General features: G+C 41.5%; 1 protein-coding gene across 1 annotated transcript in view; it reads left to right on the top strand.

Annotated features, from left to right (window-relative positions):
• Positions 1-24,546, top strand: part of LOC137413928 (striated muscle preferentially expressed protein kinase-like) — a 165,838-nt gene that overhangs the window by 61,759 nt on the left and 79,533 nt on the right. The window contains exons 8-17 of the mRNA XM_078780752.1: positions 864-1,267; positions 10,342-10,461; positions 13,437-13,490; positions 14,582-14,694; positions 14,856-15,024; positions 15,304-15,394; positions 18,981-19,187; positions 20,847-20,904; positions 21,967-22,044; positions 24,083-24,255. Of these exons, the coding sequence (XP_078636878.1) occupies positions 864-1,267; positions 10,342-10,461; positions 13,437-13,490; positions 14,582-14,694; positions 14,856-15,024; positions 15,304-15,394; positions 18,981-19,187; positions 20,847-20,904; positions 21,967-22,044; positions 24,083-24,255 (1,467 nt within the window). The remainder of the gene's footprint in view (positions 1-863; positions 1,268-10,341; positions 10,462-13,436; positions 13,491-14,581; positions 14,695-14,855; positions 15,025-15,303; positions 15,395-18,980; positions 19,188-20,846; positions 20,905-21,966; positions 22,045-24,082; positions 24,256-24,546) is intronic.

The raw sequence follows: 24,546 nt of genomic DNA, 5'->3' as shown, positions 1-24,546 counted from the left end.
CCCTCCAAGTTTCCTCTCCTTCTTTTATTGTTGCCACTCCTCCGTTTGGGAAGGACAGCATGGCCATCAACTCCCCCGAAGAGCACCGCAGCCAAAACCTCCTCACGATGGCCGCAGAAAAATGCTCTCTTCAAGGACGCACAAAATGGCCAAGCCTCTTCTCCATTTGGGAACCAATGGCACTCTCTTCTTCAAGAACCAATCGCGAGGTTTCTCCTCTAAGCTCGCCTTCGAACGCGTCATTCGGACACGTCACTTGGGGGGCGTGTCCTGCCGGTCCTGTCCCCCCGCCCACAGTACCACGGTCACTCCGCCTTTCCTGGGCGGGTCTTCACTGTATCGTGTCTATGGAGCTTGAATAGCTTGGCCGGCCATGTCATACTTGGCCGGCTGTTGTTATAAATGTTAGGGTTAGCTCCAGATGGTGTCACACGAACAGGGGAAATTAACCTTAAAGCCTACTACTAATTAACACGTCATCATCCCTCGTATAATGAACATTTGAACACAACCTTAAGCTACATTTTCCCTGCTTATACACATCGATCTATTTCCTATTCAATCCTACCTTTCCTACGGTATTCTCTTACCTACCCCCATAAACATAACAATATGTAAGGCGCAAAAACAAAATGTTTGAACCTGTGTTTGATTCAGCCGACTTCCATGAAAAATATAACATACCATATAAAATGACTTGGATTGATATTTTTTACGGCCATGGCACAAACGTGCTATGTACAATATATTAAGCAGGAATAATTACCTTGTCATAGAGAAAGATTTTGACATTGAACATATCTCCAGAAAAAGAAAAATACAGACAATTTTAATTGGCCTACCACTTACTTTGTGGAGTGCAGATCTAGGGTGAGGAGGATGCCTCCCATTGCTGAGGAGGGGGAGGAATTTGAGGAGCAAGACGAATCTGAAAATTCAGAGGAATCCGAAGATGTGGAGGAATCTGAAGAGTCGGGGAAGTTTGAGAGACCGGAAGAGTACGAGAAGTCTGAGGAGCCAGACGATTTGGCAAACTTAGAAGAATATGAAGTGTCTGAAGAATCGAACAAAATAGAATCGTTTGATGAGTCTGAGGTTACAACAATCAAGTGCATGGACTTTTTACAGCCAATTAGTGATGTGCGGGTTGTCGAAGGAAAACGGGCCACTTTTGAGTGCCGGGTGAGTGGGCCACCTTGGCCACAAGTGGCGTGGTACCATTTAGGACATCAGCTCGAGCCTTCAAAACACATCATCATGATAAGGAGTAAGTATCTTTGCTTTCATCACTTGCTTGATCTACCAGAAGTCCTCACACATGAAAAGCTAAAGTTCAACTTGATGGATTGGGTTCTTAATTTCCTAAGTTTGCACGGGATAGAGTGAAACGGGGATTCAGACCTGTGCATTGGAGGGTGTAGATTATGTACAAATACCAATTGTTATACTTCTTAATTGTTTTAAAGATTTATCAACTTTGTCGAGTTTTGTAATTTGTAAATCCTAATAACACCAAGCCCCAACACTTAATAACATGTAGCAGGACAATAGAGATCTAGTGGTTGTGTTAAACAAGCAATCGTGGAGTATATGTCTGTAGATACAGTCGTGGCCAAAAGTATTGGCACCCTTGCACTTTTTTCAAATAATGCACCATTTCTTCCAGAAAATTATTGAAATTAAAAAATATTTTGGTGTCCACATTTGTACATCTTTGGTTTGCAGAGGAACAAAGCAAAAAAACCTGAAAAAATTACTAAATCTTAGTTTATTCCACACAGAAATCGTAAAATAACCCAGACAATATTATTGGCACCTTTTAGAAGTTGTTAAAATAATTAGATTCCAAACAGGTGATTCTCCTTTACTTTGGAATTGAACTCGCCTATGGTGAGTTGCAGGTGCCTGCAATATCAAAATAACTCATTCTACCAATTTGAATAGAGAAAATGAGTCATTCTGCTGTTTTGTGTCACTGTGTGTTCCGCAATGAGCATGGAGAAAAGAAAGAAAACCAGAGAATTGTCTGAGGAGGTCAGACACAAGATTGTAGCCAAGCATGGACAATCTCAAGGATACACGTCCATCTCCAGAGACCTTGATGGTCCTGAGGCCACCGTATGCAATGGTATCAGGAAGTTTAAGGCCCGTGGCACTATAGCCAACCTCCTTGGACGTGGCCACAAGACAAAACTTAATCGAATATTGCAGTGAAGGATTGTTTGAATGGTGGAGAAAGCACCTCGATCGACTACCAAACAGATTCAAGCTGTCCTTCTGACACAAAGTATGACAGTTTCAACTCGCACCATCCATCGCCAACTCAATGAAAGGGGGTTCTATGGCAGGAGACCTAGGAGGACCCCACTGCTGAGAGAGAGACATAAGAAAGCCCGATATTTTTGGCCACGACTGCATGTGATGATAGCACCTTATCCTTTTTAATATGAAGGACGTAGTGTGCCACCACACCGATCAGGGTCGAAATTTTGAAAGCCAATTGCTAAAAGATGTGTGCAGGCTCCTGTCAATTAGGAAAACACGGAAAACGCCCTTAAGACCTCAATCTGACGGGATGGTGGATGCTTCAAAATGCAATTAAACCGCAAATATATATATATATATATATATATATATATATATATATATATATATATATATATATATATATATATATATATATATATATATATATATATATATATATATATATATATATATATATAGACTTGGCATTTAATATGGAATTTTTTTTTTCTTGACTTGGGTTTACTTTCTTAACTCAGTATATCAATCTGGTGAATTTCTTTTACACTTTGGTGATTTATTTGTTAAAAGAACCATGTCACTGATTGTCTGTCGCAGCAAGGAGTCAACAACAGGATTATATCACAGATGGCGTGGCAAAATGTACGGACAGGTGCATTTGACGATTGGCTTCACAGTCGGGTATACAAGGGTTGTTGCATTCTGTATGAGTGGAAAACAACTGCTGCACATCTCCAAAAGTTATTGCCGCTTCCTCTGGAGATGGTCCGTCAACTCGACAATGCTGTTTGTCATGGAATGGTGGCTTTACGAAATTACGGCATGAAAGAGCGTGCTATTGCTCGGCAGTATGGCATCACTCAAGGTCAGGTGTCAAAGATCCTGAAACGAAATGCTCAGAGGGGTGTCCCTACTCCAATACCGAGGCCAGGACGTCCCCGCAGAACCACAAGGAGGGATGATCGCCAGCTGCACCGGTTAGTCCGCAATGGCCGTACCAATCGGCTTAGGGCTGAGTGGCAGCAACTGACAAATGTGCCTATATCCAGAAGGCTAGTCAACCAACGACTGGTTCAAGCAGGCTATCATGCCAGTCGTCCCCTGAGAAAACCACGCCTGACCAGACAACACCGCCAGCGCCGATTGCAGTGGGCCAGAGAGCACCGTCAATGGCAGCCAGGACACTGGAATCACGTGATCTTCATTGACGAGTCTAGATTTCTGGTCTATCGTCAAGATGGCCGCGTCCGAGTGTGCAGACAAGTGCATGAAGCCTACAACAAAGATTGTATAGTGCCAAGAGTCCAAGCTGTAGGTGGTGGGGTGACCATTTGGGCTGCTTTTCATGCACGGGGCAAAACTGACCTGGTTGTTCTGAATGGAAACCTGAACCAGTTCAAGTACAGGGCCATTCTGGATGAAACATTGCTTCCATTTGCTCGTGCAGCCTTTCGAGGAAACTTTGTCTTCCAAGATGACAATGCACGGCCTCATCGTGCTCGCATGATCCAACACTTTCTTGCTGACCGTGGTGTAGAGCACATGGAGTGGCCTGCCATGTCCCCGGATATGAATCCGTTAGAGAACTTGTGGGCAGAATTAACACGTCAAGTCGACAACTTGGACCAGCAGCCCACCGCTGTGCGTGAATTGCAGCAGACTATTGTCACTGCATGGCAAGCGATTCCTGTCCTAACCTTGGCAAATCTCGTAAACAGCATGCCTCAACGTGTACGTGCTCTCCTGAATGCTCGTGGGGGTTACACGAAGTACTGAACTGTAATTTTACTGTCCATAATCCCAGTCGTAATTTAACTTTTGTTTTTGTTAAAAAAAAAAATTGGCTAATGTGCAAAATAAAGAGATACTTCTGGAAAACGTACAGAAGTTTAACACAGTACTGTCCGTGAATTGAGTTCGATATCAGTTTACATCACTTTCAAGGATCAATTTATTTGCTTCGAAATGTCAAATGTGGTTTTTGTTTCTTTTTAAAGGTCACATTAACAAAATCTAGAATAATTTCAACATAATTCTAATGAACTTTTGGTTCTCAGACATCTTGAAAAGTAAGTTCACCCCCACATAAAAAAATATTCCATATTAAATGCCAAGTCTGTATGTATATATATATATATATATACATATAGTGCATTCAGAAAGTATTCAGACCCCTTCACTTTTATCACATTTTGTTATGTTGCAGCCTTATGCGGAAATCGTTTGAATTAATTTTTTCCCTCATCAATCTACACGCAATACCCCATAATGACAAAGAGAAAACAGGATTTTAGAAAGTTTTGCAAATTTATTAAAAATAAAAAACTGAAATACTGCTATACTGCTTTGCCACTCTGCCATAAAGCCCAGATCGGTAGAGTATTGCACTGATGGTGTCCTTCTGGAAGTTTCTCACATCTCTGTGAGAGATGTCTGCAGCAGGATCTCTGCAGCTCTGCAGCTCAGCAGAGTGACCATCGGGTTCTTGGTCACCTCTCTTACCAAGGCCCTTCTCCCCCGATTGCTCAGTTTGGCCGGGCGGCCAGCTCTAGGAAGAGTCCTGGTTGTTCCAAACTTCTTCCATTTAAGAATTATGAAGGCCACTGTGCTCTTGGGAACCTGCAATGCAGCAGAATTTTTTTGTAGGCTTTCCCAGATCTGTGCCTCGACACAATCCTGTCTCTGAGCTCTGCAGGCAGTTCCTTCGACCTCATGCCTTGGTTTTTGCTGTGATATGCATTGTCAGCTGTGAGACCTTATATAGACAGGTGTGTGCCTTTCCAAATCATGTCCAATCAATTGAATTTACCACAGGTGGACTCCAATCAAGGTGCAGAAACATCTCAAAGATGATCAAGAGAAATGGGAGGCACCTGAGCTAAATTTCAAGTGTCATAGCAAAGGGAATGAATACTCATGTCAATGTGATATTTCAGTATTTTCTTTTCAATATATTTGCAAAACTTTCAAAAATCCTGTTTTCTCTTTGTCATTATGGGGTATTGAGTGTGGATTGATGAGCGAAAAAACGAATTTAAACGATTTCAGCATCAGGCTGGAGTTCAGCAAGCCCCAAAGTACCTCGGTGTACGACTAGATAGGATATTGTCCTTCAAGCAATACCTAGAAGAAGTTAAGGCCAAGGTGACATCAAGGGTCTCGCTTATCCGACATCTCGCTGGTACGACCTGGGGAGCCTCCGCCAAGACCCCACAAATATCCACACAAGCCCTGGTCTTCTCTGCAGCCGAATACTGCGCCCCAGCCTGGAGCAGAAGCCCACACGTGAGAAAGGTTGATGTTGCCATTAGCAACGCCCTCCGCATTGTAGCTGGTTGCTTGAAGCCCACCTCGGCATTCCACCTGCCAGTCCTAGTGGGAATCGCCCCGGCCGGCCTCCGACGGGAGGCTGCTACCCTCACCCTGGCAAGGAATGCCCAGAAACACGACTGGCACATCCTGCACAACACCACAACGATCGTGGCGCCTCCAAACAGACTCAAGTCCCACCATCCCTACAACAAGGCGGCACAAGAGATGCTCAGTTCTATCCCTGAGGACCTGTCTAGAAGCGCATGGCTGGCGGCATCTTGGAAGCAGGTGTGGGAAACGGCCGGGCCCACCCGCATCCACCGCTACATCTGGGACCCAGGAGGTGGCGTCGTCGGAGAAGATCTACCACGCCTGCAATGGACCTTGCTGAACCGTCTACGTACGGGGGTCGGCCACTTCACATCATCGCTGAAGATGTGGGGCCTGGCAGACAGCGCCGCGTGCGAGTGTGGCGAGCCTGAGCAGACTGCTGAACACATAATTACCACCTGCCCCCTATACAGACCACCTTCAGAAGCCGGCCTCTTCGACGTAGGACCAGAGACGAAGGCATGGCTGCACGACACTGAGCTGGCCATCTGATGATACACGAAAGAAGAAGAAGCATCAGGCTGCAACATAACAAAATGTGAAAAAAGTGAAGGGGTCTGAATACTTTCTGAATGCACTGTATATACACAGTCACGTGAAAAACTAAGTACACCCCATGTAAAGTTTTGACTTTTTCAACATATTTTAACATACAGCTATTTGACCTTCATTTCAACAATATTGATAGATAAAGGTGATATTAATACAACAAATATCATGAAACATTTACATTTTGTAGTCCATTGTATAATCTAAATAAACATAAATGAAAATTTCGCATGTGGAAAAAGTAAGTACACCCTTGGCTCTAATAGGTGGTACTGCCCCCTTTGGCAGAAACAACCTCAAGTAGGCGTTTCTTATAACTGTCTACCAGTCTCTGACATCGACTGAGATAACTTTTTGCCCACTCCTCCATGCAGAATTCTTTCAGCTGTGCAATGTTTGAGGGGTTTCTTGCATGCACAGCTCGTTTCAAATCCCCCCACAACATCTCGATGGGATTTCGATCCGGGCTTTGACTTGGCCATTTCTTTCTTTTCAGCCATTCCTTGGTGGATTTACTGGTAGGTTTAGGTCATAGTCTTCCACGTGAAGTGGTGACATGGGCATTGAGGAAGTTAGGAGTGGAGGAATGGTTGATCAGAGTAGTGATGGCAATGTACAAAAGAGCGCACACAGCTGTAAGGACGAAGGACGGGAACAGTGGTGAGTTTGAGGTGAAGGTGGGAGTGCATCAGGGGTCAGTACAAAGTCCACTACTATTTGTAGCTGTGATGGAGGTGCTGGCTCAGAACATAAAGGAGGGTTTACCGTGGGAGTTGTTGTATGCAGATGATCTGGTGTTGATTGCAGAAAGTATGGATGGACTGAAGGAGAAGATGAACAAGTGGAAGGAATGTATGGAGACAAAAGGTCTGAAGGTGAATATCGGAAAAACGAAGGTGATGGCAAGTGGTAAAGCATGTGGTGAGGTGGAAAGAACTGGGAAGTGGCCGTGTGCTGTGTGCAGGAAGGGTGTCGGAGTGAACTCCATTCAATGTACAATGTGCGCTGAGTGGGTTCGTCAAAAATATCGTGGTTTCAGAGGGTCATTAACCAGTGTAGCAGCTACATTCAAGTGTAAGGTGTGAACAAAGGGAGCTGCAGATGGAGGAAATGTTGAGTTGGATCTTGGAGACGGCGTGAAGGTGGAAGGTGTGAAAACATTTTGTTACTAAGGAGACATGCTGAATGGAGAAGGTGGATCAGAATCGGCAACGGTTGCTGGAGTGAGATGTGCATGGAAGAAGTTTCGGGAACTGAGTGGCGTGCTGACGAGGAGGGGAGTGTCGTTGAAGCTCAAGGGAAAGGTGTATGCTGCATGTGTGAGAAGTGTTATGATTTATGGGAGCGAGACATGGGTAATGAACGTAGAGCAGCAACGAAGGCTGGAAAGGGTGGAAATGCGAATGGTTCGGTTGATGTGCGGAGTATCGTTGAGAGAGAGGAAGACAAATGATGAATTGTGAAAGATGATGGGAATAGAGCCTGTGATGGATGCTGTGAAGAGAAACAGTTTGAGATGGTTTGGTCATGTGTTGAGGAAGGATGAAAGTGACTGGTTGAGAAGAGTGATGGAAATGAATGTAGAAGGAAGTAGAGGATGGGGAAGACCGAGAAAGACTTGGCTAACGATGGTGGAAGAAGAAATGCGGACAAGGGGGTTAACAAGGGGAGATGCAGAAAATAGGGCAAAATGGAGAAGATTGTCATGGGGACCGCAAGGCTAACCCCCGCTCTTGCAGGGAAAATGGCCTTAAAATGCCTGCTGTTGTGTTGTTTGTTTTAGGGTAATTGTCATGTTGCAAGGTCCACCTTCGGTTGAGCTTCAACTATCCGACAGATGGCCTCACATTATCCTCAAGCACCCTCTGGTACAATGCAGAATTCATAGTGGATTCTATGATGGTGAGCTGCCCAGGCCCTGATGCAGCAAAGCTGCCCCAAACCATAATATTTCCACCACCATGCTTTACAGTTGGTACTTTTTAAATCCCTTCTCAGACTCGTAAGCATCTATAACCTTCTTTCTGAAGGCCTCAGAGAGCTCTTTTGATCTAGGCATGGTGACGCCACACACTTCAACAACAAAGAGCAAACCAAACTAAATGTCTGAGGTTTAAGTAAGACAGGTTCCTCCAAGATCCTCTCTAACGATGTTCTAATCATTTGCACCTGAGCTGGTGCACCTGATTCTAATTTTAGGTATTTGAAGTAGTGATAAATGTAGGGGTGTACTTACTTTTTCCACATGCGAAATTTGCATTTATGTTTATTTAAATTATACAATGGACTACAAAATGTAAATGTTTCATGATATTTGTTCTATTATATCACCTTTATCTATCAATATTGTTGAAATGAAGATCAAATTGCTGTATGTTGAAATATGTTGAAAAAGTCAAAACTTTACATGGGGTGTACTTACTTTTTCACGTGACTGTATGTATATGTATGTATATATATATATATATGTATATATATATATATATATATATATATATATATATATATATATATATATATATATATATATATTTGTATAATCCTGTGTTTGTTTGTTTTGTCTTTTTTTCAAGTTTGAAATAGCATTACTAATAAGATTAGGAGTTTGGATAACTTTTTATTGCAATCGAAGAAGAAAATCATTGGCAACTGAAAAATCTCCAGAGGTGGTTGGCTGTCATCATGTGACCCATCCATGAGTCTGCCAACACATTAAACTACTAGTTCTAGTTCCAACATGTATTTAAAGCAGAGGAGAGAGGGGAGGGATCAGACGGGTGGGTGCATGATGCATAAATGTGAGGAAAGGTGGGGAGGGTCAAAATTTGTGAAATAAAAAAAAAAGTAGTTGATGTCATTAATATATGGCCCTTTCCTCATAGTGAATCTGAGAGAGGAATCTGGTTTGAATCCGATATAAATTAGTACATTTTGAAATTGTACAGAGTATGAAATAAAATGCTGTTCCGAGTGGCCACAAAGTCCCTATGCACACAGTTAGAATTTCGTTCAAATTTACCTGTATACTCCCCTACATTCTCCGCACAAATTTGAATTGTTATCTATGTTCTTCTGGACATCTTCTTCCATGTTGAGTATTGGAGGTCATAAAAGCAGCCCCTGACAGCTGTTTTGAGGTCTTCAACTGTTGTTAGGCAGAGATGAGAAATTTCCTCTTTCACAATGCCCCAAAGCCAGTTGTCACATGTTGTTAAGTCTGGACTTCGAGGAGGCCACACTATCTCAGATCCACGTCCAATCCATCGTCCACTGAATTTATCGTCGAGATATACTCTTAACTGCGAGAGCATAAATGTGTTGGTGCACCATCTTGTTGCAGGATAGCTGTTGCCTCAAGATCTCTCTCACACAGTTGTGGAACAAACCATGTCTAAAGCATGTTCAAATAAGCAGTGTGTTGACACTTGTATCAAAAAACGATGGCCCTATCAAGTGATCTTCTAAAATTGCTGCCCACATCATGACATGAGGAGGATGGTGTTCAATGCCCCATAAAAATGAGGATTTTCTTTGCACCAAAAATAAACATTCCTGGATCGATTGCTGAGGTAAATAGCACACTCATCTGAAGAAAAAAAATGCTTTGTCGCTGCAGAAGAGCCTTGCTCTATCTAAATCAAGTCAAATCAAGGACATCCCCTGTTGAAAAAGCCTTCTCCCATGCCCGCATCGCGTCGCTCATAGGAGCTGGCTTATCGAACCTCTGTGAAAATATTGTCCTTATGTCTTCAAAAGTTGCTCCTTCTCACACGCGGCCATGATCCCAAACACAAGTTATCAGTTACTCTTCTATCGTGTACTCACCGGTGTGCGTCATGCTGACCCTGTACCTGGAAAACAAATAAAACAAATAAGTGACAGAGGACACCCTATTATGCATAGAGTCTTTGTGGCCACTCTGTACATTAAATGTACAATGGGGAAATGCATGTAAACATCACGATAACATCATGTGGTATTGGACATGTGCTCATCAATTGGTTTTTATGTTACATTGTCTTGAATGGTCCACTAAGGCCATTCTGATTGAGCATGGATTTTTTCCCACCCATCATGTGTGATCTTGATCATTTTTTACAGATGATGATATATGTCAGCTCCATCTGAATCCCGTGACATCGCATGATGCTGGAGTGTATGAATGCGTAATCTCGAGGGGCACAGAAAACGTCACATGTTCAGCACGTCTCAACATCACAGGTCAGCCACATGTAAATCACCTGCTTATTAAATTAACTGACAAACTTTTATCATTCCACCTTATAGGGTTTTTCAAATGCTAACCAAGCTCCATGCACTAAAGTCAGTAGTTCGCACAATCCCGTTATATGTCTGTGTCTGTCTGTGTCTGTCTGTGTCTGTCTGTCTGTCTGTCTCTGTCTGTCTGTCTGTCTGTCTGTCTCTCTCTCTCTCTCTCTCTCTCCCTCTCTCTCTCTCCCTCTCTCTCCCTCTCTCCCCCTCTCTCTCTCTCCCTCTCTCTCTCTCTCTCTCTCTCTCTCTCTCTCTCTCTCTCTCTCTCTCTCTCTCTCTCTCTCTCTCTCTCGTTGATAAGTCAAGAAAGTTGATGCATTCTCTATGCATTGCCTCAGGCGTATTCTCAGTATTAAATGTTGCAAGGTACTTATTAACGTCATAATCCTCAAACCTACCAAGATTGTGACGTCAGTGCCACTTTGAAGAGCATTGGCTTCAAGTCTTTCTTTGCAAACTGAAACTAGAGCAATGCGACTGTGTTGCCAATCTGCCTCCGCATAGTCCCACAATGGGTAGATACCCTAGTTTACTGTCCTAAAAATAAATAACTTGGGTTAAAATCCCTTCAGCTGTTTTCAAGTATCACATTTTCACCAGCCATGACAGGTTTCACATCGATCGGTGAAGCGGTTTCAGAGAAGGGATTTTTTTAAATATCGGTTTTCAAGTTAATATGGCTGCCATACCACGTGACATATGACCTTAAAAATGAACACTCTGCATATGTATGGGTAGGGGATCACGTTTGTGAAGTTTCATGTTCATCGGATAAGTTTCGTTTTTCTATCGAAGATGGCTGCCAAACCACGTGACCTACGACATCATCATTTTCAAACTATGTGCACCAGTGGCGTTAGATGGTAATTGTAAAATTTCGCATCGATAGGGTAAGCGGTTTCAGAGAAATAATTCTTTAATATTTTCCTTCAATCCAATTAGGCTGCCACACCATGTGACCATTGATGTTTTTGTGATCATCTTTTAATCGCCATGCCTAGTCAATGACACACATAAAGTTTCGAGTCAATTAATTTGGTGGTTTGAGAGAAGATGTTTTTTAAAGGTTTTAGGTTAAATCCAATATGGCTGCCAAACCATTTGACCTATAATGTCATTATTTTAATATTTCAATACAAACGGGATCATGTGCATGCAATTTCAGATTTTTAGAATAAGGAATTCGATTAAAACATTTTTGGCTGGTACACCACTTCACCTATGATGTCATCATTATCATGCTTTTGTTCCCCATTGGGAGTACTTAACAATGTGCCAAGTTTCAAATTTTTCCATTCAGCGGTTTCTGAGATATATATTTTTTTTTTTTTGCGTTTAATCCAAGATGGCTGCCATACCAAGTGACCTTTGACGTCACAATTATCATAAAAACATTCTGCATGGGTGTCACTCCTACCCTGAAAGTTTTGTCTCAATTGGACATGTGGTTGCTGAGAAAAACGAGGTTTAGCCCGTACGGACCGACGGACGGACAACCCGAAAACATAATGCCTCTGGCCACCTTTGGGGGCGGAGGCATAAAAAGGCAAACGCCAACAAGAAGGACTGTCCCGAGAGAGATGGTGATGGCGACACTGAGATTGATGGGAGTGCCAGAAGCAGAAGTTAGGTTGATGGAGGGGAATGAAGGCAAGAGTTTTGGTTCATCCTGGGATATCTGAGGAGTTCAATGTGAACATCGCTTTGAGGCAGGGAGGCTGGGAAGAGATCAGACAGGGAAATAGGTTTGAGTATCTGAGGGGAATAGTGACTGGGGATGGTAAATTGGAAGTATTGGTGAAGATGATGATTCAGATGGATGTGAATGCATGGAGGAGGGTGGAAGGATTAATGGTAGACAAAATATCAAGGAAGTTGAAAGGGAAACCTTTGGTGGCTTGTATGATGCCGGCCTACCTTTACGGTCTGGAAACGGTGGCACTGGCAGAGGCATCCACAGAGGGTGCAGGTCTGAAAGAACACCTGGGTCAGGAGGATTGCGGGAGTGAAGAAGGTGGATAGAGGAGGATGAGGGAGGAGATTGGTGTACAGATGAGCTTGACAGGAATGAATGAATGAATGATCGTTTTAAGGCCATTTTCCCCGCTAGAGCGGGGGTTAGCCTTGCGGGACCCATGACAATCATGGTTCCCTGTTTGAGGCAATGTTTTTATGGCCGGATGCCCTTCCTGACGCCAACCCTTAGTCGCCTCTTACGATGCACAGGGATACGGTGTACCTATTCTAAACCGGGGTACACACCGGGATCATTCAGGAGGTTTGACAGGGAGATTGGTAAAAAGCTGGCTGGAATGGGCTGGACACTTGTCGCAGATGAAGGAAGCGAGAATTGCAAAGAGAGCAGATGCGTTGAGGAAGCAAGCAAGGAAGGAGGAACAGAGGTAGACCGCGCTTGAGTTGGGAAGATTTGTGCGGAAGGATATCGGTGTAAGGTCAGGGTGCTTGGAGAGCGGGAAGACTTGGCTGAAGACAGTAGGAAGTGGAGGAGCATCATGGTTAAGGCAGGGTCTCGAAGTTTATTTTTCTGTGGACCTCACCCCTTATATAAAGAGAAGAGAATGAGAAGACGAGTTGACCTTCCTTGTGTGAAAATAATTTTGCACAGGAAATTTAGGGCACGCTACGTGCCGTGCCGAGTCGAAGTTTCATCCGCTGTCAAATGTTTTGATGTTTTTGATTTTCTGCTTACCTGACTCATTATTTCTGTGGTTAATTTGGCTCTTGAATGTTGAATTTCACCTTCCAGCAAGAAGTTGTTTTAATACCTCTGACCATATTTGTGGCACCACATCAACTTCACTTTTAACGCGACCTACAGATCGGATCTGTCGTTTATACCGATTTTCATATTCATTCATACGTAAAAACTGCACACGTTTCTAGAATTATCCTTTCATCACCAGGACTCATATCAAGACCCTCCAGAGCTGGGAATACTATCAACCTGCCAGAAAAAGGTACATGGTGGCATCTGGGTTATTTCTACAGATAACGTCGTACAATTATTATTTTTTTGTCTATAAGATCGAGGCTCGTGGAAGAGCTAATCACATTAATCACAAAAAAAAAAAAAACTAATACATAAAACATAATAAAGGGAGCTGGAGACAAGATGGGGAGAGAGTGGGAAGCACACAAGTACAACATTGGAGAGCAGGGACATCGAGAGATCTGTGGGAGGGAGAGGGCTTGGGGGAGGAGGCATGGGAAGGGGTGGGGGGGGGGGGGGGAAGAGGTATAAAACACATGGACACTACTAGGACTTCCAGGAAAGAAGTTTGTATTTCAAAAAAGTGGATCTGGGGTGAATTAACGGGGGTAGAAAAGATCAAGGTTTTGGATGGGGGAAGATAAGAGATGGTGGTGAACAGCTGTTTTAAAGACCTGGAGGCAGGAGTGGGATTGAAGGGAGTGAGGGAGTTTGTTCCAGAGGCGGGAAAAAAGAGGAATAAAAGAGTGAAGGTGAGCAGAGAGTCTTGATGTTGGCAATTTCACCAGAAGAAGGTTACTGGAAGATCTTGTGCGACCTGTAGGAATATTCGGGGGACATAGCACAGATAGAGCTGGGGGAGCTAGGCTGGAGAGGAGTTGGTAGAAGGCAGAAAGACCACCTACCTGCCTGTGGTGAGTGAGTGAAAGGCCCTCACAATCAGCTTCATCGCGGGAGATTCCGATGATTCTGAAAGCTTAGGTTTCAACAGCGTGAAGACGCGCTAGGTGTGAGGCAGGAGCACCGGCCCAGAGGGGAGAGCAGTATTCCATTGAGCGGCGGATGAAAGCCTTGTATGTGGTGAGGAGCTCGGGTGTGCCAACGAAGGACTTCGCACGATGGAGGATGCCCACTGCCCTGTCGGTGACTGGCTTTGGAGGCCAGCTTGGAAATGTGGTTTTTCCAGGAAAGATCATGGCAGATAGTGAGACCCAAAAGCTTGAGTGACAGAATTATGTGACAATATTGCATTCCACATTACGTAGCTTCACAAATACTGTGTATGCAATTGGATCGGTCATTGTAAATCATCATGTCCGGTTTCTGGTTCACTTGCAGAACCACCTCACTTCCAGGACATCATGGAAGATGTAACTGTGTCTGTGGGAGAGACCGCACGGTTTGTGGTGTCAGTTAACGGAAACCCTCCTTTTAAGGTGACGTGGTATAAGGTAGGTATGAAGCCATAAGGTTGTTTTTACATGTAATGGTTGCCCTTCGTGTGTCCAGCCATCACATTAGCACTGAATTCAAGTCTTCCCTGATTGGAGTAACTACGTAGACCCACTTATTCAGCTTCTTGATGTGTCGTCGCTCGTACGTCGTCGGTCAGGATGCTGATCAGCTGGTGGAGGGCGACCACATTCGCCTTCTGAGTGAAGGTAATGAGCACGCCCTGATCATTCCACACGTGGTGGAGGCAGATCCTGGGGTGTACTCCTGCCGAGTTTGCAACCTGGCAGGTGAAAGCGTGTGCAAGGCTCAGCTGAACATGAACGCAGGCAAGTTTGCGGCAAATTGCAGGATAACGTCTCAGAATAATCAGGAGACTTAATTCGGCTGGAAACCAAAGATTTCTCGGTTTCAGTTGTCATTTTCACCCTTAACCCCTTAATAATTTAATGAACACCACTTCACAAAGTTTGGAGGAGTGCGTTGTCATGGACATGTACAATATCATTCATGACTTACCAAAACAATCTTTTGGATTCGTTAACAAGATATATTTTAAAGCATTAATCCTTCTCAAGTAATCTGGTGTCATTTATTCTCTTCCACAGCAACAAGCAGCAAGGAAGGTAAAGGAGAGCAGAAGATGAACAAAATCCGAAGAATGGTTGAGGAGTATGATGTGAAAAGAGAAATTGGAAGGTTAGATAGTGTGCACCGCTCCTTTCCTAGTCCATCTCCAGGCGCTGCATAACGTCATCACCGAGCGCCGAAGGGGACCGGTGATGACGCGCGCTGAAAGGGAGTACTCAGTTTTCACACTGTTTATTACTTGCAAAATCGAAGATTTTTCAAGTATATTGGTCGGTTGTGTTTGTGGTTCCGTCTGTTTGTTTGTCTGTCTGTTTGTTTGTCACCGGCCTACAGGTCACAATTCTAAACCGATCGTCACGAAACTTCAGAAAGTTGTAAAGGTCGTCCCAATTGAGAAGCCTATTGATTTTGAGGTCAAAGGTCATCTGGAGGTCAAATTTCTAAAATCGCCATTTTAAATCCGATTGACTTGAAAATTGAATAGCATTTGTATATTGTCACTAAATTGGGAAATGGACTATTTTTGAGGTCAAAAGGTCAAAGGTCAACTTAAGGTCAATTTTTAAAAATAATCAATTTTCTTCTAAGAAGCCGTCAATTCTCAACCGATTGACTTGAAAATTGAACAGCATTTGCAGATTGAGTCAATAAATTGGGAAACATACTATTTTTAGGTCAAAAGGTCAAAGGTCAACTCAAGGTCAAACTTCCAAAATCATCACTTTTCATCTGAAAACCGTCAATTTTAATCCGATTGACTTGAAAATTGAACAGCATTTGCACATTGAGTCACTAAATAGGGAAACCAACTATTTTGAGGTCAAAGGTCAACTCAAGGTCAACCTTCCAAAATCATCATTTTTTCATCTGAAAAATCGTCACTTTTCTTCCTATTGACCCGAGCTTTGATCAAGATTGTCAATTTTAATCTTAATGAAATGGACAATTTGCTGTGTCAATGGAATTTTTTTCTTGGGGGGGGGGGGGGCGGATTTTGCAAGTATCGTGCTCCGCATGACGTCTTCTTGTTTGTTTGTTTGTCCGGGCGATATCTCAGCCATCATTTGTGCTAGGAAGCTTAAATTTGGGCACAATTGTGTGAGCACGTACTTTTGAAAAAAAAAGTAATTTTTTTTTGTTTTTTGATCAATCAATTACTTGATTAATTACTTAATTGTTATCGATTTATTAAGTACTTATTTATTTCCTTTCTCATCTGGGCAATGCCTCAGGCAACTTTTGAGCTAGGAAGCTGATATTTGGACATGACAGTGACCAAGTGATTTGGCTGCTTGGCTGGATTTGGCTGACATGGAAACACGATTGGACCTGGAACCATGATCGGTCCTGGATCCACGATCGAACCTGGATCCACGATCAGACCTGGAACCACGATCAGACGTGAAACCACGATCGGTCCTGGATCCACGATCGGACCTGGAACCATGATCAGATATAGAACCACAATTGGACCTGGAACCAGATCGGACCTGGATCCCGGAGATAATTAAGAAGTTGTAATTTTTCAAGGAAGTATTTTGACCAAAGGACGATATCGAATCTGCGGCTGTCATTTGAGGTCATACTTGTTCTATTGTGAGCGGAGGAGAGGTGGTGGCTGATGGTGAATTATTGAAGTTCAATAGACTGAACCATTTCCTGTGGCTCATGGAAATAGATTGGTTCGTTTGAAGCATATTGGAAAAAAAAATGATGGTGTTTCTTGGACAATTGTGCATATCTCATTTGTACAACCTTTTAATGCCCCTCAAACAAAATTGTAATGCAAAAATATGTACTTTGCTGTCCAATTTAACTGCAATAAAATTAAAAAAAATTAATTTCATACCTGGAACGTATACATAAAAATTATATAAAAAAATATACATACATAAAAATTTAAATTTAATTAAAATAGTTTAAAATAATTATAACCCTTAAGGTGAAATTCATGGCAGAAAGATGGTAAGCCCTGCCACTAATTGTTCATATTTTAGTTACTAGTGAGGTACCAGTGCTATGCACGGGTGGGGGGCCAGAAGCAAACAGACAATGCAGAAACGGCGAATGCTAAAGCATGAAACCAATAAATTCCACATTCCTGTAGCACCTTCAGTCGCACGTCAGACATGGACAGCAAGTTCGTGAAGGACTTCCATGAAAAACGTACCCGTTGGCAAACAAACAGGTATGTTTGTTCCACACCCAGTCAATGGCGAATCTGCATATGGCGATCCGTGAATTCACATTTCGAAAGTAGAAACCATCATGGCATTTCATCATTCACTTGAACTCGATATCTTTTTTCATTCCAAACAGCATAACTCCAATCACAAATTAAATAACATTAATATAAAAAATAAACTTCTAACAACATTCATAACATAAACAAATATTGAAATCCTGATGTGAAGTTCCGTATGGTTGGGTGAATACAATTACGAATTCAAAATCGTAATTGTATTCACTCAATTCCAATCATCAATTGATACTTTAACAAAACGATTAACACGATTAACGTTTAACGATTTAACATTACGATTGAATGACTGTTGTATTTGGATATTATCAAACCCGCGCATTGCCGTCATCTATCCACTTCCGCATTCACGGCAGGTTCATAATTGTCATCAAAATCTAAACAGTATTTGTAGAATTTCAATAAAAGCCACATCACTGTTCAATGTTCATATCGGTAAATATTATTCCATCGTGTTTGGAAAAACCGGAAAATTGGAAAACTTTGAAAAATTTGAAAAACAATATAGCCTATATTGGGGTCCCGGGGGTCCCGGGAATACCAACCCAAAATATCGTTGCGATCAGTTGAGCCGTTTTTGCGGTACCTTCGAACGGACAGAAAGACATTTGGTGAATTATAGTAAGATACCCCACTAATGTAGACATTAAGCTAGCTGACCCTCTGCTGACACTCACTTTAGGCCAATCAAGATCTCATGGCACATTTTGAAAAGAGTAGGCCATTTTTTTGAAGCACCTTGACTGAATTCCGAAATCCTTTAGCAATGTGCGTATGCAAAAATCTATTTAATTCCTCTTCTGGGCCCGGAATCAAACACAATATATTCATAACATCCCTCACAGTTCCCTTAGCTCTCCTCTCCCCCCCCCCCCCATCCCAACATGATTAATAGTAAATATCATTTTAAACTTACCCTGCACATTCACCGGCCCCAGATATGTCCCTCCCATCAGTGTTTGGAAGAATCTAATCCAGATTCACAGTCCATCCATTGGTAGTGATCCATGGGGTGTTTGTGTACACATCTCCCTCCACTCAGGCCTTACACCAACTCACATAGTCGGGAGTTTGCAGTACGAGCAGCTGCCCAGATGCTTGTTTGATGAGCTGCAAAAAGTATCCAAGTCTTTAATTGTGCAGAAGCACATACCTTTTTCTCAGAACTTTTCCAAGTATTTTCAGCTTCTTTCAGAAGCATTATGAGCCATTTCAGGTAGCAATCCTTAACTATGACACACAATATATTTTATTTCGGCCTGAATATGCAGGTTTCCTGGGGTTTATGCACATGTGTACTTATGTGTTTATGCACATGTAGCATTTTGGGGCAGATTGCGTCATTTTGAAAGTCACGTATTGCCTTGAGATGTTTCTAAGAATGAAAATCAAATTCTAACAACTTAATCATTTGCTCTTTCTTTCTCATCCCAGAGGTGTATTTGCTACTGTGCGGTTGGTCATGGCAAGGTCAAATGGGGAAGAATTTGCTGCAAAATATATCCCTTTCTACAACACTCGACGGGCAGTCCCTCTCCGGGAGCTGCAGATCCTTCGCCGGTTGAGTCCACATCTTCGACTGTCTTCGCTGCGAGATGCTTTCCAGACCCCCGGCAGCCTTCTTATCATCCTCTCTGACCTGTATCTACTCAGTCACTGTCATATTTGTTCATGTTCATAATGTGAAGGTCGAGGGATAATTATGGCGGTCCACTTGTGTAATTTGGTGTTCCAGAAGTAACGGGTTAGGAGTGAAGTAATGAAATGCCAATATAATATTCCATTCACCATGGGTGTTTGTGGACAAATTCATTTCAGGATGCACAAAGGTATGCTTATTACAGCCGTAAGTGAGTACTTTCCTTGTAGGTTGGTGTTCGGTTATCATCACAAGCTTCAGAAGAAATATAGAACAACTAAATTGGGCCTGCTTGCCTCCGAGCAGTCTAATCTTGCATTTTTGTATGAAGTATGCTGTATGAAGCTTTGTTTTGCTTCTTCTGATGAAGAAAACTTTGTTGTGCTTCTTCAATAGGGTTTGGCTACATCACTGAGCATACCTTTACATATTAAAGATTCCAAAGTGTATTTTGAAACAAAGTGAAGTTTATGGAGGAACGCTGAACGGTGTAGGTTGAGGTTGTAGGGGGAGGTTCATTTCAGTCTAAAGGGGTAGTGACTGACCACGGAAGAGAAATGAAGATGTGTGAATGGTGTGTGTGTGTGTGTGTGTGTGTGTGTGTGTGTGTGTGTGTGTGTGTGTGTGTGTGTGTGTGTGTGTGTCTGTGTGTGTGTGTGTGTGTGTGTGCATTGCAGGAGTGGGTGTGTGTGTTGCAGGAGTGGTGTGGTTTTGCATGAATGTGTTTTTGTTTGAGTGGTGCATGTTGTAAGGGTGGTGGTTGGTTGTTTTTTTTTGTTGTTTTTTTGGTGTGTGAGTGAGTGGATGAGGGGCTATTGATTCTGGGAGTGGAGGCGGTTTTGTTGTTGTAGTCTGTGTTCGCACTGGTTGGGGGTGGGGGTATGTACGCATCTGGGTGTAGCTGCTGCTTGTGGAGGCGTATGTGCCCCTGCTGGCCCACCTTAGCTGACCGTATCGAGGTTGAAGGGCCGAAACGGGATGATGCTGAGGACCCGGTCAGTGAGGCACACTTGTGACCAGGTGTGTTTTGAAATATATATATATATATATATGTATGTGTGTATATATATATATGTATCTCTCATTTAATACAATGTAAGAATTTGGCCAGGACACACATGATGCGGCACTTTTTGTTGTTCTTTTCCTTCATAATGATCTGAGGTTTGTTCACCTTCAGGGTTCTGTCGATATTTTTTGAATGTTTTTTCGCCAAAGATTGTGGTCGTTTGCAGTACGGATAATCTAAGGCCATAAACATTGGTTATATATTGTTATAATAACTCCATATTGTACATTTTAAATAATGTTATTTATAAGATATGTTATATTATCTACTAACTCCTTTTAAATGCTGAGCATCAAGCAAGGAAGCAGCACGGACATTTTTGGAATGTATTTGGTATGACTAACTATTATGCCACTGAATCTGGTTATCATTATTATTATTATTATTATTATTATTACCTTTTATACCACATTATAGAAGGCCAAATAACTAGCACCACATCAATACACAAAACTGTCAAAGTTTAGTGTTTTTGTTCTGGAGTCATTGAGCAATGGGTATTGTTTTTGATTAGTATTATTATTATTATTATTATTATTATTATTATTGTTGTTGTCAAATTACTGCAGTGTTCCTTACCCTTTGAGGACAGCTGTTATGAAGAAATGCTGGATCGGCTATTGAAGAAAACCGAATACTCCGAAAGCGATGTACGTTTGTTACCGGTTGCCAATAACATTTCTATCAATGAATATCACTAACTCGATGCATCTTTATTTAATAAATAAACGACATGTTAGGTTGCCCTCTTTGTTGGCAGGATAGCTCAGATGTAACACACTCAGCATTCTGCTGATGGGCTGTTAAGACACATGACCAATAAACAGCAGAATAAATCCAGTAGAACTTCTTCCCTAAATGTGACAATTATCACTTATCAGGTATGACGTTGCTGTATCTTCGGACAATTAACAAAAACAGACAAAAGCATATGTATTATAAAACAGGAATGTCTGTCTGTCCGTCTGTTCTGACCAAAACTACTCCCCCAGTTTTGGGGTTTTCCCTGCCAAAACTTATGTGGAACATTTTGGGGTCCCAGCGGGTGTCCTAAGGTACATGGGAGGTTATATAAATTCTCAATACAATTATGATTTTGAAATTCTATCGATATAGACCTCCTGCTGATCTAGAGGTGAACAAGATGACGGCGATTCGCTGGTTTGATGATATTTCAATACAATCATGATTTAACATTGTATTTTGTTATATTCATGCTATAGTATTAATTTGTGATTGGAATGATGCTGTTTGGAATGAAAATATAGAGAGATATTGAGTTTAAAGCAGAATTAGGAAGAGACATGAGGGTTTCCACCCATGACATTCGTGGATTCAGCATTTGTAGCTTCTCCATTGACCGCATGTCGAAACATTCAGCTGCAGTAACTTGTTTTGCCCAAGTCCTTCGCGAACCAGCTGTCAATATCTGACATTCAACTGAAGGTGGCACAGGAATGTGGAATTGATTGGTTCATCTTTTGCCATTCGCTGTTTTTAGCCCAAATCATTCATGAACCGGCTGTCCATGCCTGACGTTTGACTGAAGGTGGCACAGGAATGTGGAATTTATTAGTTCATAGTGTAGCATTTGCCGTTTCCGCATTGTCTGTTTGCTTTCGGCCTCCCACCTGTGCGTAACACAGGTACCTCGCTAGTATGTTATGTTTCTGTACATCTAAAGGTGGTTTCTTATCCCCAATGAACCACAGGTGATCATTTACATCCGGCAGCTGCTGGAAGGACTTGCATATATCCACGGATGTGACGTCATGCACTTGGACATCAAGGTAAACGTTTCTGCTTGTTCTCCCGAAATTCAAATATTAGTTTGATAACCATAAGTATAACTGATCGTATTTTTCAATCAAGAGATTGAGGAACTGGAAGTTCATATATTATGACAAGTCTTGAATATAACCTATAATACATTGCATTATTTTGGATTATGAGTGCACATTCGGATAATCATGTGATGTTCCAGTGCTCTTAAAGTTTGGAGTTGCAGCGCAAATGCTGCTAGAAAAGGCAATTCACGGTTTTATGATTTTAAAAAAATAAATCATAATTTTTTGCATTTTTTTAAAGGAATTTATGATTTAATGAAATTTTTGAATGAATTTACGTCTTCGGAATTATTTTTTTGGGAATTTATGCTTTTATGAATTTCTAATTTTAAGAATTTTTTTCTGAATTTATGGTTGTGAATTTTTATGAATTTATGATTAGATTTATTAATTTTTTATGTATTTATGATTTTATAAATTTGTTTCTGAATTTTTGATTTTGGGATGGTTTTTTAAATTACGTTTACAGTTACATGAATGTTTTATTAGGAAATTACGATTTTATGAATTCTTTTTATTCTCAATTTGCGACTTTATGAATTTTGAATATGAATTCATGGCTTTATGATTTTTTAAATGAATGTGTGATTTAGTATAAAAAAAAAAGTGATGTACTTATGTTTTTGGGATTTTTTTCTGAATTTTACAGTTTTATGAAATTTTTCTTTTAGTAGGGCATCATTTTGTTCAAATGATGTGGCAGTAACTGCGTTCAAAATCATAATACATTAATGAAATGTGCCAGAGTTTTGCATGAATAGTTTGAGAAACAAAGACGGTCTTCGAGCCTCCTTGGTCACTACAATCATGGATCTAAATCCCTTCGGGACTTTTTGTCATTGATTTAAACTTTAAAGGATGCATTTTGATTTCTTATCATAATATTGCCAAACATTACAGTGAAATTGATATTTATGTAAGGTAAACTTGAAGATTAATGTCCACATCTGATTATTATGGAGACAATGTCAAAAATGACATGTGACTCAATCACGGGTGACATGCAAAGGAGTTTATGGACCTCGTCATGTGATTGTGTCATGGCAATATCATGTCATGTGTCTTACTTTTATTAAGGATTTCATTGAAAATAGTGAATTTTCTTTCCTGTCCTGTGTTAAAAAAAACAGTGGATCAATGGGGCAGCCATTTTCCCCACTCCCTTCCCCCACCCCCACTCCTCACCACACTTTTTAATTGGTTTGCCTTCTCCCTAATTTCCAATGGTTCAACCAATTATTGAAATCTCTTTCAGATTTAAAATCATTTGAGATCTTTTTTTGGAAAGCTTTTATCTCCAATTGCTGGATGTACACTAGGGTGGTCCAAAAATGCAAAAAAAATCACTTTTTTATCTGGATTTTGATGCTCTATTGGATTATTGTTAGAAATGGTCTAAATCATTCACCCAAAAAATATTTTGCATCTGAGTCATCTATAAACTCATACACACATCACACATACATCACACTAACTCCAAGATGCTATGCTTTTTATGTCATTATATGCGTACACATCAACATAGGTCTAGAACTTGAAATGCCATGTCCTATCCAATTGTTCGTATATCTTTTATCAAGATATTTATGGAAATGGTTCAGATGAGATAATTTACTTGATGCCTGTGCCACATTTTAGTAACATTATGTGAAATCTGTAATAAATACAATTGTGTCACATGATTTTAACTTTTGTCCATATTTGCCGAAAATAGCCAAATTTGGTGAAAAACGCCATATTTCAATTGAAGTGTGTATGAGTTTCTCGATGGAATTGAGCGAAAATATTTGGTGGGTGAATGTTTTAGACCATTTCTAACAATAATCCAGTAGAGCATCAAAATCGGAGAGATCGATGCTTTTTGGACCACCCTAATGTACACATCTTGTTTAGTACCATGTTATGTCCCTTGCATTTGCATTTACTAGAACCCCATGTAGTTTATAGTACAAGCCCATGACCTGCTTCTCCATTACCCCAGCCCTCAAACATCCTGATGGCTCGCCCCACCGGTGACAACATAAAGATCTGTGATTTTGGCTTCGCTCAGCAAGTCATTCCTGGCCATTCACAGCACTCTTGTTTTGGTTTCCCCGAGTTCGCAGCACCGGAGATAACTCTCAATTTACCAGTGTCCACGGCTACAGACTTGTGGTGAGGGGGCTTTGCCCAGGTTTTCCTAACTATACCATGTGTGCCATGTCAATTCTCTAATCAGTTTAACAACATGCATGTTTTCAGTAGAATTTGCTCTTGGAGAAATATTGCTTTTGAAGTTAACCTACAGGTTTGTCAGAAATGTGGTTATGTAGGTCACTAATCTTACTACCTAAGCATCTAGTAACAGCTAGTCCACAACTATCGACTCATTTCATGCTCACAATGTCCATCTTGAGTTGTCAAGACAATTTGATTCTCTGCAATCCACAAGAGAGATTTCTGGAC

The sequence above is a fragment of the Myxine glutinosa genome, chromosome 6 (genome assembly GCF_964187855.1).
Source record: "Myxine glutinosa chromosome 6, kmMyxGlut1.1, whole genome shotgun sequence".
In the NCBI taxonomy this organism is placed as follows: Eukaryota; Metazoa; Chordata; class Myxini; order Myxiniformes; family Myxinidae; genus Myxine; species Myxine glutinosa.
The sequence above is the reverse complement of the archived record's forward strand: the minus strand, read 5'-3'. Positions and strand labels throughout refer to the sequence as shown.